This window comes from Tamandua tetradactyla, chromosome 16 (assembly GCF_023851605.1).
Source record: "Tamandua tetradactyla isolate mTamTet1 chromosome 16, mTamTet1.pri, whole genome shotgun sequence".
In the NCBI taxonomy this organism is placed as follows: domain Eukaryota; kingdom Metazoa; phylum Chordata; class Mammalia; order Pilosa; family Myrmecophagidae; genus Tamandua; species Tamandua tetradactyla.
In genome coordinates, this window is record NC_135342.1 from 50,822,752 (window position 1) to 50,838,374 (window position 15,623).

A 15,623-nucleotide genomic window follows, 5' to 3' on the forward strand; every position below is an offset into this window, starting at 1 on the left:
TGGGGACAAGGGGCCAGCTGGAATCACACCACATAGATGGAAAACGAGGCCAGCCGCCTCTCCCTAAGAGCCAGTACATCTCACTTCACATGGGGCACCTCCATAGGTGGACTGATGGCCCTCTGCCTTGTTCCTGGAGATGGCCCTGGCCTTATTTGCAAGTCACCCAGCTCTAACTACAAGGGACTGAGGTTAGCTTCCTGCTTGCTGCCCCAGCACAGCCTCCTGTGAGGAGCCCCAGAGGAGAGCACAGTCTCTCAGATGCCACTCTGCCATTCTGGGGCCTCTTATTTGACCAGAGGTGTGACCTGGGGCAAGTCCTTGACTTCTTTGGGCCTCTCAGGAGGCCCTTGTCACTCAGATTCTAGGAGCTATTCCGAGTGAGCGTTTTGTACCAAGTGGTTCTCACATCTCTGCTCACATCCTCTGGGTTTGCCTAAGATGGTTTGGCCCTAGAGCATTAACTTCCTGAGGACAAATGTAGGGTACTGGCCACCCATTCATGCATGGGACATTTACTGAGTACCACTCGGGTCTGGACTGTGGCTGGGCATACACCGGTAAACCAGTCACAGCCAGTTTATACCAGCCAAGAAGGTGCCAGCAAATGTCTGCCAGATGAGTAGGCTGTGCAGCTCGCCCCCACTGTCTCTTTCCCTGAAAAGCCTCCCACAGACAGATTCATCCTAAAATGTCAGTCCCGGGCATCTCGTGTGCTCAAGCTAAGAATTAGCTGCACCTAAAGGAAGGCCTTCAAGTAGTTGAGAGGTAGAATGCTCACCTGCCATGTGGGAGACCTGAGTTCAATTCCTAGTCCATGCACCCCCCACCCCCCACCACCCCACCCCACACACACAAAAAAAGTAAAGGAAGGCATTGCTGGGGCAAGAGTTCAGGCCTGGGCTGGAATGAGGGATGTAAGTTTTAGACAGCTCTCTCAGCCCTAATCTTGACCTCCAAGGACTCTTCTGTAGCAGCTTTCAGCATGGCACCCCATCTCAACTTCCATTCACTAATCCTGATGCTCTCCCCACGTTTGACCCTGCAGGCAGCAAAAGAGACCTTGGCCAAAGCTGTGCTGGCGGAACTGCCCCAACAAGTCGTGCAGTATTTCAAGCATAAAAACCTGCCCCCCACCCACTCCACACCTGCCTGAGCACCTGCCCGCGCCCAGCAGCAGCATGCCGGTTGAGCCTTCCCTCCCTCCTCCAGGAACGTGCACGCTCACCCTGCTTCCTTGTGGGTGGCCTTTTTTGACCAATCTACATTATTATTTTTTACAACCGGACCTCCACCCACAACTTCCCCCAGTCCAGCTGGTCTTCCTTTGTTGGAATCAACTGATGATGCTTCTAGGCCAGACTGGCTTCCTCTCCTCCTCTCCCCACCCTTTGCTACCCTTAAGTATTGAATGTACTTTATATAATTTTAGTGGAATTATTGTTATTAAAGAGAATAAAATTTTTACAATCATAACTGGCTTTTTCCAAGTAACTAGCTGCAGATTCTAAAAGGTTCGTGTGTCTCTGGTGCATACTTTGTGTTGTAGCCTGCACCTAATTCCTGCTGGGGTTTTTTTGTTTTTTTTTTTATTTTATACTGTGACTGTGTTCTCTTTGTTATACTCAGGGTAATAAAGGAGTTTCTGATGTCCCTGTGTCAGTGCCTTCCTCAGCTGGGACCCAGTGGGGCTCTGATTTGGGAAGAAAATGAAACATGAAAACCCCTTTCCCCCCACCAAGCCTGTGAAGTCAGTGTAATCACTTCTACTTGGGAACAGGCATTCCACATGAACAGCAATAATCTCTGTTAAACTGGCACCCAACTTGGCACTGTACATGCTCCATACATATTTGCAGATGAATGGAATGTGCTGGCCCCCACCAGCAAATGTAGGTCTTCTGCACCCCTGCAGAACCCATACTAGTGTTCTGGGAGTCTCCACACACTGGGTTCTGGGGTACACTGATCCAGCTGACATCACATTGTCCCCACCTTCTTTTTCCTTTTGGCCCACACTCTGCTGCCAGCTCAGAGGGGAACAGTCACTGCCACCATTTGTTTCTCCCCAGGGCTCTTGTGGTCTGTAGGGTGTGAAGCTTCTTTGCTCTAAGGGCCCTAAATGGTGCTGCTTCTGCCCTACATCTCAAGAGTCCCTGTTAACAGTGGTCCATTGGTTTCTATTACTGCCCCTCCTGAGCTCAAGCCCAACTTCATGAAACCAGCCAGAGGACCAGTCTCTGAAACATCAACAATCCTTCAGCTCCCTTTTTTTTTTTTTTGTCTCTTGAAGATAACCATCCTATTTGGCTTATATGTGACCAAAAACAACCAACATTTACATTAAGTATATGTTTCCAGCACCATGTTAAGTGCTTTACAAGCACTATCTTGAACTCTTCTAATAGCCCCTCATTATGGTTATGACCATTTCAGAGACAAGGAAACAAGCACAGAGAAGCTAATCACAGTATAGGTAGTGTCAAAATTTATATTTGGGTCTGGCCAACTCCAGAGCCCACATCAAACATCCTTTCTGGGCTTTGCAAGGGGGGTTGTTCTGCTCAGTCAATAACTAAGGCTTTTTATCATTCCTGTCCACTGAAACTGGGAAATCGGTTTCTTCAACCTACTCTCCCAGATCAGTAAGTCTTTTATAAACCTGCTTGGACTGGGCAGCAAGCAAGGTAGGTTCCTGCCTCCCAGTGCCAGGTAAGCTCAGGAGCCAGAGTTCAGTGGGAGGGAAATGAGGAGCATCATCCTAAGCTTCTGATGCCTCTGATTCTGTGGCCGAAAGTCAGGTAAAATGTCCTTCAGGACAACCTTCATTTTCTCCTGAGGAGGGCTGCAGAGCCATACAGAGCCCTGATTTGTGGAGGGGCCTTTAGAAGAGCACAGTTCACTGGCCCAGGGGCCAGCTTGGCAACATGGAGGGAATCCCAGCCAGGACTAGAACACCTGGCACATTTGTGTCACGGCTAGCCCTTGATCTGGCCAGCTGCAAGACTGGGTGTTGGTCAAAACATTAATTAATAAGCCAGAATGCTTATTTACCCTCTTGTTCTGTGTTAAGTGCCTAGCCAGGTATCTGGTTGACTAGAGGCTCCTTATAAAGGGTGGGGCCTTCTTCCTGCCCCAATGCCCTCAATAGCCCTCAGAAGACTAAAGGGAGCATTGGGGTGACCACTACTTTCACAGACTTCTCTCCACTTCTCCCTTACTCTCCCATGGGAGTAACTCATCAGATTGTGAAACTGGGGAGCCCAACATCCACTGGCCACGTTAAGGCAGGATGCCTGCCTGGTGTCACAGGTCCAGCCCAAGTGCTCACTCTTGTGGGTTACCTACCTCAAGTGCAGTGGCTTAGGCCCCACTTCCAGGTTTCACATGGTGGGCAGACCCCAGCCATCCCTGCTCTCAGTTCCCCAAGGCTGGGTGAGTAATTAATCTGGGACTTTACTCCTGGCTGGCTTCAATTCATAAGGGAAGGGAGTGTGCCTCAGGACCATGTCACAGTCTCCACTCTGCTTCACTCTGAGAAGAAAAGCTGATATTTGACCATCTTTCTTTGTGCCTGATTTCCTCCATTAAAGTAAGGGAGGGCACAGGTGTAGGGCACAGGTGTAAGAGATTGACAACAGCCTTAACTCCCAACAAAGCCAAATCGCCACTTAAAAAAAAATTCAAGTCTGGGATATGTTAGTACTACAACTTAGTTCATGCATATGGATGGTAGGCTGACAAGTGAAATGGGAGATCTGAGTAGAAAAATTTCTTCACCCTTGAGTCTCCTCCACCAAGGCCTTGACACTGGTATTTATTTTAAAGTTTCATTGAAACCACAAAATCCAGGCCTAGAGCTAAAAGGCTAAAATTCAAATTCTTTCTTCTCACCTAGCCATGTGACTTTGGGCAAGGCATCAAACCATCACGAATTTTTGTTTCCTTTATAAAACGCAGAAAAGAGCCTACACTGCAGGACTTTTTTCAGAATAAAATAAGGCATACTTCACAAAAATACTCAGCAAATGCCCCAAACAGTACCTGGCACGTACACAGCAGGACTTCAGTATGAACTGCCATGAATGAAACAAATCAATGTAAGGGATAATGATGTGCATGGTTGTTTTAGTGGTGAGGGAGGATGGCTGATAGTAGAAAGCTCACGGTGGATGATTGTCTCTGGATGTTTCTGCTTCTCTCTGCAGCTCTCTGATTCTGCCTGTTACTACTGTAAGCCAAGACACCCTTTCTCCCTTTTGCTCCAGCAGGTAAGGGAGCAAAATGCTAGCCCTTGCCAGTGTCACTAAGGCATGAATGTGCAACTGGCTTTTTGTGTTCAACCTGTGACTATAAAGTGTTGCCAAGATTCTAGCCTCCCACTGAGCAGAACTTGCATTCCATGCTGTTATGCGTAAGTGGGCTGGGCACACCAGGAAATAAAAAAAATACCCAAATTCCAGTGACTGTGCATTGCCACTGAGCGCTCCAGCTCTCCTGGAGGGGCTTAAGACAACAGCTGAGCTGCATACCCACGGCTAGGACACCCGAGCCAAGGAACCGGGTGTGCCTAAGCAATTAACATTTAGCTAAGAGGGAAGCACACAGAAGCTGGTGGATGGAGCCTTGACAACCACAGCTGACCCTTTATCATATCAGTATTCTAGTTTCAACTGAGCAGTGCCAGTAGGGTGGATAACCTACCTTAAAACACCACTAACAGCCCACCCAGAAATAGGGTGACCAATGCTCACAGTACTGATGAGGGATGGCCACCATCTGCTGAGCACTGGGTGCCAGGCACTGCACCAAGCACCTAGATGATACAGATTACCTTTTGCTCTCAGTAGGAAGCAGGTGTTGTTATACATATTTACCAAGGAGGAAACTGAAACCCAGAGAAGTGGAAGTCCTTCCACAAGTGACACAGCTAGCATATGTTTGGCTCCAAGCTCACAACCAGTATGGTATATCCATGGAAGGTGGAATAGGCTGAGTTCCTAGGGTGGAGAAGGAGAAGCAGTGAGGAATATCTTAGGCAATGAAGCTTCTCTCTTGGGTGGAAAGGGGGTAGCAAGAAGGAAAAACTTAAGAGTTGGGGAGTGTAAGAAAGTAAAGATGCAAGGGTTAACCCTAATTAGGGGTTCCTGACTCCCAATCTAGAAAGCCCCCTTCCCCCAACTCCTGGATCTGGGGTACCAGTACGAGCTTTCTCTTTTCCTGGGTCCAAAGACCTAGAGTAGGTATATAATAAACAGGCAGCCAGTCACATTAGCATCCCTGCTTATAATACATGGAAAAATGGATGCTTTGATTTTCATGCTCCCTTTCTCCCTACCCAGGCAGTGACAGGGCCAAAGGCAGAATGGCTAGCAGGAAATGGCTGGAAGGACATGGGTAACACAAGTTGGATAACACAAGTGGAGAGGCGATAGGATTTCTTACATTTCCTTTTTCACATGGGCAGGCACCAGGAATCGAACCCGGGTCTCCAGCATGGCAGGCAAGAACTCTTCCTGCTGAGCCACTGTGGCCCACCAAGGATTCCTTACATTTTAGTTTTCTCACTAGCAAGGTTTAAGAGTTGTAACTATACCATCTCTCAGAGTAATATAAGCAGGTTTAAAGAAACCCACCCCAAATTTTGTTTTTGTCCCTTATTAGCTAGATATAAAGCCCAATTAGTTATCAAGGCAGGAGTGCTATATTTTATGGTTTAAGGCAGTGTTTCCTTCCACTCCTGTTTTTCTATTCTTCTTTTGACTTGAACCACAAAGCCTATACTGGATGCTTTCCAAGTCTGCTTCATCTCTTGGTAAGACCAGACCCTGCTTTGCTATTAATGGTTTCTAAAGAAACTGTGTTTTGGTTCCAGGGCTCTACACTTAATGGGCCCAAGGGAATAGTATGAAACAATTACCAGGGATTTTCAATTTCTCCTGAGATAACAGGAGCATAAATATCAGCCCGAAGAGTCTTAACCTTCTCAACACAATCCAGATGTTTTAGTAGATGGGGAAAGAGTTGGAAGCACAAGACTCAGTATAGGAAAAGCAAGAGCTGTTCTCTGACAGGTTTATTAGCTTTCAAGTTAATGTATGTTTTTAATCCCTATAACCCTTTGTCAACTTCTTCCAACATCAACAGTGGCCACAGGTATAGAAATGGCCTCCTAAAAGTCAAACCACACGAAGATGGTGACTTTGATTACTTGGTCTGCCTCACTGAAATGATCTGAGGTTGCTCTGGGTACATGCTGTAATAAGGACAGCACAATCACAGGAACAATGAAGCAGAGAGGCAGAAGGTGTCTACACAGTTTTACCTACATGTCTTGTTTGTGAGGAATAGAGCTGACGTGCCTGTACTGACAGTCAGGAACAATTAGCACAGAATGGTTCTGAAGAGGAAGAATTCACAAGATTCGTGAAGGGAAGTCACCATCTGCCAACAGGCACCAGAGTGTCACTGTACTGGACGGGGAAAAGGAGTAGGTTGGATGAGAACCAGGGGCCTCTTTGCCCATGTTAGAACTGAGAAGCTTCTCTGCCTGCCAGCATCAGTGTCAACACATTCTGTGTGTGTATCTCTCAGTCTCACACCCGAGGAAGTAGAAACAACCAACTTGAAACTGGGGGGTGGGAGCATTGGGGGAGGGAAGAACGGTACAGGTTCACTCTCCAGAAGAAGCAAGAAAACCTACTGATTTTTTTAACAGTCCATGCCTACCTCTGTCCTTGAGGCCTCCATATCTTCTCTTCCCTCTCTTCCTCCTAATCAAAGGAATGAGCCCCTGCATCCTTGCAGGAGACAGAGGTGGAGCAGCCTAGGAGCTGTTCTGTTGGGCACATAATAGTGGAGAAAAGGACTAAGGCAGGACACTTAGACCAGAAATAGCTTCAATCTATCATGAAAAGCAGTACGTATCAAAGAGAGAATAGGCTCAACAGAGTACAGAGAATAGTCAAAGTAAGCAGGTGTGTCCCACTGTTTTGCAATATGAGGATTCCAGGAGCTATAAATGAATCATAAATAAGTCATCTCATCAACATATTTACGAGCAGTTATGACTTCTGGTCATGATTAAATAAAGTCTATGTTTTGTTCTGAAGTGTAGAGTTTTAAACTAAATCCTTTATTTAAAAGACAAAAATAAAACCAAAACAATATGCCAAGCAGAGAAAAGGTCTGAATAGAAGATGGAAGCCTTCTTGTTACCAGTCCTTTCCTAGCAACCCATATCAGTGGGCTGAATGGAGGGAGAAGGAATGGTCAAGAGTAAGGAAGAACTTCACTATGAATGATGCATGGTAAGTGACACCCCCTGCAGATGTAGTTTATAATCTTTACGTAATCACACATGAAGAAATGTTTAGTGTAGGGTAATGCTCCATTTCATCACCTGGGTCAGTTCTGTTTCCCCACATGCTGCTCCAAAATGCAATGTAACCAAACAAATGTATTCATCTATAATAGAATGTTTAAACAATACCTGTTCAATAAATGCTTGTGCTTTTTGTGCTGTTGGGAAAGAAAAACACAAGAAAGCAATAAGCCCAAACCCTTTGCAAGCCAGCTGGTGTCTATCCTTCCAGGGCATTTTTGGTGGAATTTCTGCTGGGACCTGACCCTCACCTACCTCATCAGTTTGGTCATCTGTGCTGGAGTGGAAAGAAAAACCAAACATAAATTTGGGCCACAGGAGATGTTGGTACATGTTTAGATTAGGTTAGAGATGTCACTGTATGCACAGGAAGCAGGCAAAGGAGTTGTCTGAGGGAGGTAATGCCTGTAGGCAGACCAAACCGTCCGATCTACTCTTGAGGAGCCAGCCCCCTGTGGTATGGACAGAAGAGCTAGGGGGCCTCGAGGAAGGTGTTGGTTCGGAAGATGGAGGAGACGATCTTCCCAGTGGCATTGATGGTGCCTTCGCTGTCTGAGCTGGACTCCGAGTCGCTGCTCCCAGAGTAGGCACCCAAGCCTGGGAGGATGCCAATACAAACTGCAGCAGAGGGGCAGTGGATGGAGGGACTGCTCAGGGAAGTGCCTCCAAGAGACACACAGGACGAGGCCTCTGCAAAAAGGAAGAAGGACTGTTATCACTCTTTCACAGTCTGGGTGTGTTTATCATATGCCAGGCACCATGCCCGGGTCTATTCCCAGAGATGCTCATGGAAACCTCACAACAACCCTAATATAGTCAATACTATCATCACCCTCATTTTACAGAGGGGGAAATTGAGGGAGGAAGTGAGACTCCAGGAGGTGAAAAGAGACAAAGCTGGGCTTGAACCAAGGTCTTTTAAACCCTAGAGCCTGCCTATACTCCCTTGTTTACCACCATTTCAGAGTTGGAGAACAAACTGCACTGGAATGTAGCCTATCACACACAGTTCAACTTCCCTGTACTCACACAGTCATGGTATTACAGTAAAGGGGGATCCATATCTAAAACTATACCTTACTTACTACCAGGGTGATAAGGGCTTCCACATGCTCTCAATAGAAGGCACAAAGCCAGGTTAAGAGAAACGCTGTAAGCAATATTAACCATTCTATTCTATTCAATTCTCAAAATATTACACCAATCTGAACTTACTAGCTAGCACAGATAAATTTTCAAGGTCAAATGTCAGCCACAGAAATAAGTCTTTGTTAACAAAAGCTACTTACCTTAATGAGGGAGAAGCAATTTAAAACTGATTTAACATGACCTTTACCTTGCAGTGTGTTCCTCTTTTATAAATAAGAAAACTGAAGCTACAGCCTGATAACATTTTAAAACCATGCAGAATATCACCAAGAAGCTGGGATGCTTTTCTTCCCAGAAAGCCCAGTTACTATGCCATCCTAATAATGAAAATACAGAAAAATGTAGGCTTTACAGGTTTAAGAACTCTAATCCACTTTTTCTTGCCTCTACATGTTTCCAGCCTCATTTAATTATCACAACAATCTATTATAGTAGGTACTATTCCCAATTTACTGACAAAAGAGGTTAAATGCCTTGGCCACAATCATAGGCCACTTAAGAGTTGAAAATTTTTAACTAAACTTGAATCAGAAGAACACATTCTAAAAGAACTTCTAGGGTCTCTGCAGAGAAAGAGTAGGAGTCCAAACCTCATGCTGCAGACTTGACATTACTTTCTAGGGCTTTGTCTTAAATGCACAGTGCCTCATTTATCTGGACACCTCCACTAAATGTGAAAATGATACATGGTTCCAAGTATATGAAATCAGGAGTAAGCAAAAAAGAACAGTTAGAAGCTAAAAGGTCAATATACAAGATTCAGGAGCTCAGTGTATTTGCTTATTTTTATAGGAAGTTCTAATAAGAAAGAAAGAAGCTGCTAAAGATAAACAACCTTAAAACATGGAGTGTAGAAAGACAAAATAAAAGCCAAAGAATGACTGCAGAGATGGTGATAAAGCTACAGGAAAGTAGAGGCAAATTTTTGGAAGGAATGCCACAAAAGTGAACTTCTTTAAGACATAAAGAGTTCTTCCACATCTTTTTTCAGAGGACAACAGACATGAACAATTCACTGAAAAAGAAACAGATGCCTTTTAAACATAAGAGAATAAACTAAACATATAAGAAAGAAAGGTGTGGGGAGTAGGCATTTATATGTCACTGAGAGATAGAGGGCAATTTGGCAACATCCCTCAAACTTTTAAATGATGCTCACATGAGAATACCCACTGCAGTAGTGTTTACAGTAGCAAAACACTAGAGACAAACTAAATGTCCACTAATAAGGGACTGGTTAAATAACGGACTACTAGTTAACTAATAAGAAGAATGCATCTTTGTATGTACTGGTATTAAATAACCTCACGCAGATTTTGCCAACTTAAAAAGATAAGAGGCAGAACAATTTGTATAAACAGTAATTTGTGGGAGGAAAACATGCCACTACATGTATATGACAATGTCAGAAAAACTACATAAGAAATTGGTGACAGTGCTTGCCCCTGGGGAAAAGAATTGGGTCATGGAGAAAATAGGAGCATACATATATATAATACCTATTCAGAGCACTAAAACAAAAAGGCAAATGCAAAAATTAAGAGAGCATCTTGACTTATATTAGAAAAGATAACCCCACCTATCTCTGCCCTGCAAGGGCATCCTTGGATTGAAACTAAGAAGGCTGTAGAAGACTTGACAGTCTTAATGAGGCAGGCTAGAACAGGAAGAGAGGGGAGAGAAAAAAAATCATGAAATTAAACAAGTACAGTTAATGAAGGTCAGGAGGACCAGCACAGATACCCTGTGCAGCAGTTATCCACTTACAGGAAATGCAGTGACAGCAACCCATCTGGAACTAAAAGACCCCCACCTGAATGAGTCATCTGCAAAGAGTGGAACCAAACAACCCACCCAAATACACTGATCTACCACCAGGCACTGCTCTAGAAAGAAGACAGGGTAGAAGAAAAAGCCCTGAAAAGGAAAGGGGAGGGGAAATAAGTAAAGCTAATCTATAATAGCAATTAACCCACATTGCCTATTGCCTCTCACCTCGTTCACCTCTGTCTTTACAAGAGTGCTAGTATTTCTTTTTACATGCATATTTAACAAATTTTCTGCCTACTTACTCTATGCTGCCCTGAGCTTTTGAATTCTTTCTAGTGGCATGACCAAGAACCTGGAAGCCAAAATCCAGCAACACTAATGACAAGAGGGGTTGCCTGTCTCTATTCTCTATTAACTGTAGTCCCTTGAGGACAAGGGCTCCTTCTTCACCATTCTATCCCAGTACATAAAGCATAGGGCCTGGCATGCAGCAGGCAGCATTTACAATGTATGAGAAGGTGGGAAAATGTGTTAAAGACATTTTACCGAGTTCCACTGCAAATGGCTAAAGTGGGGAGGGGTGTATAAAAATCTGACGCTTTTTTAAATTTGGAAGATAGAACATCAAACATTATATCATTCATTGTTTGAACACTTATTGTATTTTTATGTCATATGTAGAATACTTTCAGTATTTTGTTGAAAAAAATTGGTTGTTAAAAAGTGACACCTTGAGAACAGGGGAAAATTCAACTTACCCAAGTTGAATTCTTGATATTCTCACAAGCAGTGGGGCCAACCAAAGCTATAGGCTGAGCCCCCAGTCTTGGGGTTTGTTCATATGAAACTTAACCCCACAAAGGACAGTGTGGGGGTCAAGCCTACTTAAAATTAGGCCTAAGAGTCACCCCCAAGAGAACCTCTTTTGTTGCTCAAATGTGGCCTCTCTCTTCAGCCAACACAACAAGCAAACTCACCACCCTCCCCCGTCTAGGCGGGACATGCCTCTCAGGGGTGTGGACCTTCCTGGCAACGTGGGACAGAAATTCTAGGATGAGCTGAGACTCAGCATCAAGGGATTTGAGAAAAACCCTAGAATGAGCTGAGACTTAGCATTAAGGGATTGAGAAAACCTTCTCAACCAAAATGGGGTTAGAGTGAAATGAGACAAAGTGTCAATGGCTGAGAGATTCCAGAGTCAAGAGGTTATCCTGAAGGTTATTCTTACGCATTAAGTAGATATCACCTTGATAGTCAAGATGTAATGGAGAGGCTGGAGGGAGTGCCTGAAAATGTAGATCTGTGTTCTAGTAGCCATGTTTCTTGAAGATGATTGTATAATGATATAGCTTTCACAATGTGACAGTGATTGTGAAAACCTTGTGTCTGATGCACCTTTTATCTACCTTGTCAACAGACGAGTAGAACATATGGAATAAAAATAAATAATAGGGCGGCGCTAGCCGGGACGCTGGCTGCTCCGCTCGCATTCGACCCAAGCTTCTGTAGTGCGTAGGAACTGAGAGAGCGTCCTGGGCGCCTGCACCATGCTGCCCCGAGCGGCCTTCAGCAGTAGCAGGAAGCTGGTACCGGCTTTGGGAATTTGGGGTTCCAGGCAAAAGCACAGTCTCCCCGACTTGCCATATGATTATGGCGCCCTGGAGCCCCACATCAATGCGCAGATCATGGAGCTGCACCACAGCAAACACCACGCCGCATACATGAATAACTTGAACGTTTACCGAGGAGAAGTATAAAGAGGCGCTGGCTAAGGGTGATGTTACAACTCAGGTAGCCCTTCAGCCTGCACTGAAGTTCAATGGTGGAGGTCATATCAATCATACCATTTTCTGGACAAACCTGAGCCCTAATGGTGGCGGAGAACCCAAAGGGGAGTTGCTGGAAGCCATCAAGCGTGATTTTGGTTCCTTTGACAAATTTAAGGAAAAGTTGACGGCTGTATCTGTTGGTGTTCAAGGTTCAGGTTGGGGTTGGCTTGGCTTCAATAAGGAACAGGGACACTTAGAGATTGCTGCTTGTTCTAATCAGGATCCGTTGCAAGGAACAACAGGTCTTATTCCACTGCTAGGAATTGATGTATGGGAGCATGCTTATTACCTTCAGTATAAAAATGTCAGACCTGATTATCTAAAAGCTATTTGGAATGTAATCAATTGGGAGAATGTAATGGAAAGATATGCAACTTGCAAGAAATGAAATGTTAACTATTTACATGTAAAGCTCTTTATGAGTATTTTTGTAACTGTAGAATCTGTAGCATAGTAATATGCCTCTCTGTTGTAGCATTTCTGAGTATTGCTTATTGAGATATTTCACAAACAGAATTCAGTGATATAATTTCACATTTTGAAAGTTTGGGCAACTGTTTGAAAATACTGAGTGCTTTGATTTAGTCTTTGGATGAATTTTTTTTTTTAGAGAGCTAAAATAGCCTAGGAGGTTATAATTTTCATCATGAAAGCCATAAAAAATATCCCATTCCTGTACTCTGGGAGCCTGTAGAAAGGCTTTTATAATTGTTTTATTGCATTTATAGGAAGTCCAGTCTTTTGCCCAGTTACTTAACTGTAAAACCCAATGAAAATATTCAACTTTCAATTGGAAAAAATTTTTTTTTGGTAAGTAATCCTCTGTATAGTATCATTTCTGATAGATCTCACCCAGTGGTCTCTAATTATTGATGGTCACTGTTAATACCATTTTATCAATTTTAAAAAGCATAATTTGATTGTCAATTGAGAACTCCTTTATTAAGAAGAGGTAGTTATATTTAAATTTGTTTGAAGGCAGAAATATAAAGACAAGTGACATTTTGTCTTCAAACATAGATACAGAAATATATATATATATATATATATATATATAAAATATAGAAGTGTTAAAATGGACAGATTAGTGCCTAGTTTATGAAATCAGTGACAGGGATTAAACCACAGTTTATCTGGGTCGCCAGCTGCCCTCCCCCCCACATTGTTCTTTTGGTCCTACTCATGAGCACCCCTCTCAGGGGAACTGGCTGCTCTGGACAAGGCTAGCTGTGTGGCTCCCTCAGGAACAGAAATTATTTTCCTTTATTTTTTAATGTACAGCCACAATAAAAACTTCACATTGTTTTGTTTTTTCAGTAAAGGAAAAGGTGTATTCATAATACAGCGAGACAGCATGTCAAATCGTGTTCCTGTATAGTTTTTAAAAATGGAGCTAGAGATTATTTAAATGTAGCAGGGATATTTTTTGTATTTGGTTTAACATTGTCATGCATTTTCCCTTGTTGTTTAATCATTGTTCTAATGAGTTTTAATTGCTGTATATTTTATCAATTGGACATTTCCTAATCTATTTTAAAGCTGTATTACTGGATATTTCATTTGATCTCAATTACTTTTTATTGTCGAAATGCTTTGATGAGCAACTCCATGCACACAGACTTTTCCTTCAGTTGGAATATTCCCTATATGTTTTTCCATGTAAGGTTTCTCTTAAATCTGTTTTGGAAGGATGTTTTCCAGTTTATTTTTTTATTTTTCATTTATGCCCCAAATTTTATTTTTCTATTTTTTTCATGGAAAAATGGAGTAACCTAACAGTTTCAATATTGAAGACTGAAGTTTTTAAAAATATTAAATTCAAGGTACTTTTTTTTCTCTTAGAATTCAATTAGGATAGTAAGCTTATTGAATTGTCAAAAGTATTGATGAGAGTATTGGTAACTATATGTTTGTGTGTGTGCTTATGGATGGAAAAAACTTTCAAGATTCTGATGTTCATCCTTCATAAACCACAGTAAAGTTACTTTCATGAAGCTCAGATGGGCGTCATCTGCTTGATGCTTGCCTATATAAACAAGGTAGGGAACTCTGTCTAAACAGACTTCTAGAAAACTAGGACCTTTTTGAAAGATGGGCTTTTGAATACAAATAGTCGTTGGAGCATGGAGCATAGTTTCTGTCTACTAAGCTAACATATATGCAGGCACTATTGATTTATATAAAGCTTTTTGACTCCTACCTATCTTTAAGAGTCTAAAAAAGTTGAAATTTCTTTGAGGCTCTATTTTTGCTTTGACTTCATATTGAGAGAATGGCAGAGAGAATGGGGAAAAGCATATTTCAGTTTGTTTTTCCCTCCGTGTCAAATAGTTTTTAAGAGACTAAAATACTTTTAAAAACTCAGCAGAAAACAAGACTTTAAGATTCTGTTTAGCCCTGTTTTCATAATAGAAAATAAAGTTGCAGTTTCTTCCATAAAGGAAAAGTGCTCCTCCTCCACAAGGGATCTTGGTGACCAAATCAGCAGCCCCTGCTACCCCTGGATGCACTCCCACCTTCCAATGACCAGTGCTGGAAAGAAGCAAGAAGCAAAACTAACACCATTTTGAAACAGTCTCTGTTGCTTGATTGTTGTGTAATAAACGTTGAAGCTAAGGGATTAAAATGTTATTGCAAATGCAAATACTCAAATTCTTGATTTTGAAAATAAGCTTTGGGTTTCTTTTAAGCAGTTCTTGAAGACTGACATCAAAACCATAAAATTTCAAGTGATATTTTTGTGTATTGTGATTTATAGCTAAAATTAGGGATAAATATGTTTTATTTTGTTTTAATTTCATGGTGAAATTACTGTTTGAGAAAGCTCTTCAGAGAATGTTTTAGAAATTACTTTCTCATTATTAGTCATGTCCTGATGATCCAGCAAGCTAATGTTCTGTCTCTAAGATATGCATCAAACCTCGTACACCAAAAATCCTATAAAGCCCTGGGTAGTTTTTGTGTAATTAGTCATTAAAGAAACAGTTATTTTCCTCTGATAATGATGTAGTTTTGAGTGTTAATAAAAAAAATCTATTAATCATTAAAAAAATAATGAATAAATAAATAAATAAATAATAGGGGGAACAAATGTTAAAATAAATTTAGTTTGAAATGCTAGTGATCAACGAAAGGGAGGGGTAAGGGGTATGGTATGTATAAATTTTTTTTTCTGTTTTCGCTTTATTTCTTTTTCTGAATAGATGCAAATGTTCCAAGAAATGACCATGATGATGAATATACAACTATGTGGTGATATTGTGAATTACTGATTATATATGTAGAACAGAATGATCAAAATGGTAATGTATGCGTTTGTTATGTGTTTTTTGGTATTTAAAAAAATAAAATATAAAAAAAATTTTTAAGTAAATAAATAAATAAATTTAGTTTGAAATGCTAGTGATCAATGAAATGCTAGTGATCAATGAAATTTATACATACCAATGAATTATGGTATGTATAAATTTTTTTTGTTACTGTTTTCTTTT

At 42.0% G+C, this 15,623-nt stretch overlaps 3 protein-coding genes across 12 annotated transcripts in view; 2 read left to right on the forward strand and 1 right to left on the reverse strand.

The window, feature by feature from the left end:
* CPNE2 (copine 2) overlaps positions 1 to 1,651 on the forward strand; it is a 50,225-nt gene extending 48,574 nt beyond the window's left edge. For both annotated transcript variants that reach the window (XM_077132511.1, XM_077132514.1), the window contains one exon: positions 1,049 to 1,651. In XM_077132511.1, coding sequence (XP_076988626.1) covers positions 1,049 to 1,156 — 108 coding nt within the window. In that variant the 3' untranslated portion in view covers positions 1,157 to 1,651. The remainder of the gene's footprint in view (positions 1 to 1,048) is intronic.
* A 5,463-nt stretch (positions 1,652 to 7,114) lies between these two features.
* The window catches only part of PSME3IP1 (proteasome activator subunit 3 interacting protein 1), a 54,860-nt gene continuing 46,351 nt past the window's right edge, over positions 7,115 to 15,623 (reverse strand). For all 9 annotated transcript variants that reach the window (XM_077132519.1, XM_077132518.1, XM_077132517.1 and 6 more), the window contains exon 7: positions 7,115 to 8,074. In XM_077132519.1, the coding sequence (XP_076988634.1) occupies positions 7,857 to 8,074 (218 nt within the window). In that variant the 3' untranslated portion in view covers positions 7,115 to 7,856. The remainder of the gene's footprint in view (positions 8,075 to 15,623) is intronic.
* Positions 11,784 to 13,715, forward strand: LOC143659493 (superoxide dismutase [Mn], mitochondrial-like). The gene is given in 2 exon segments (XM_077132525.1): positions 11,784 to 12,042; positions 12,044 to 13,715. Coding segments are annotated over 2 exon segments (669 nt in total). The 5' UTR covers positions 11,784 to 11,850; the 3' UTR covers positions 12,521 to 13,715.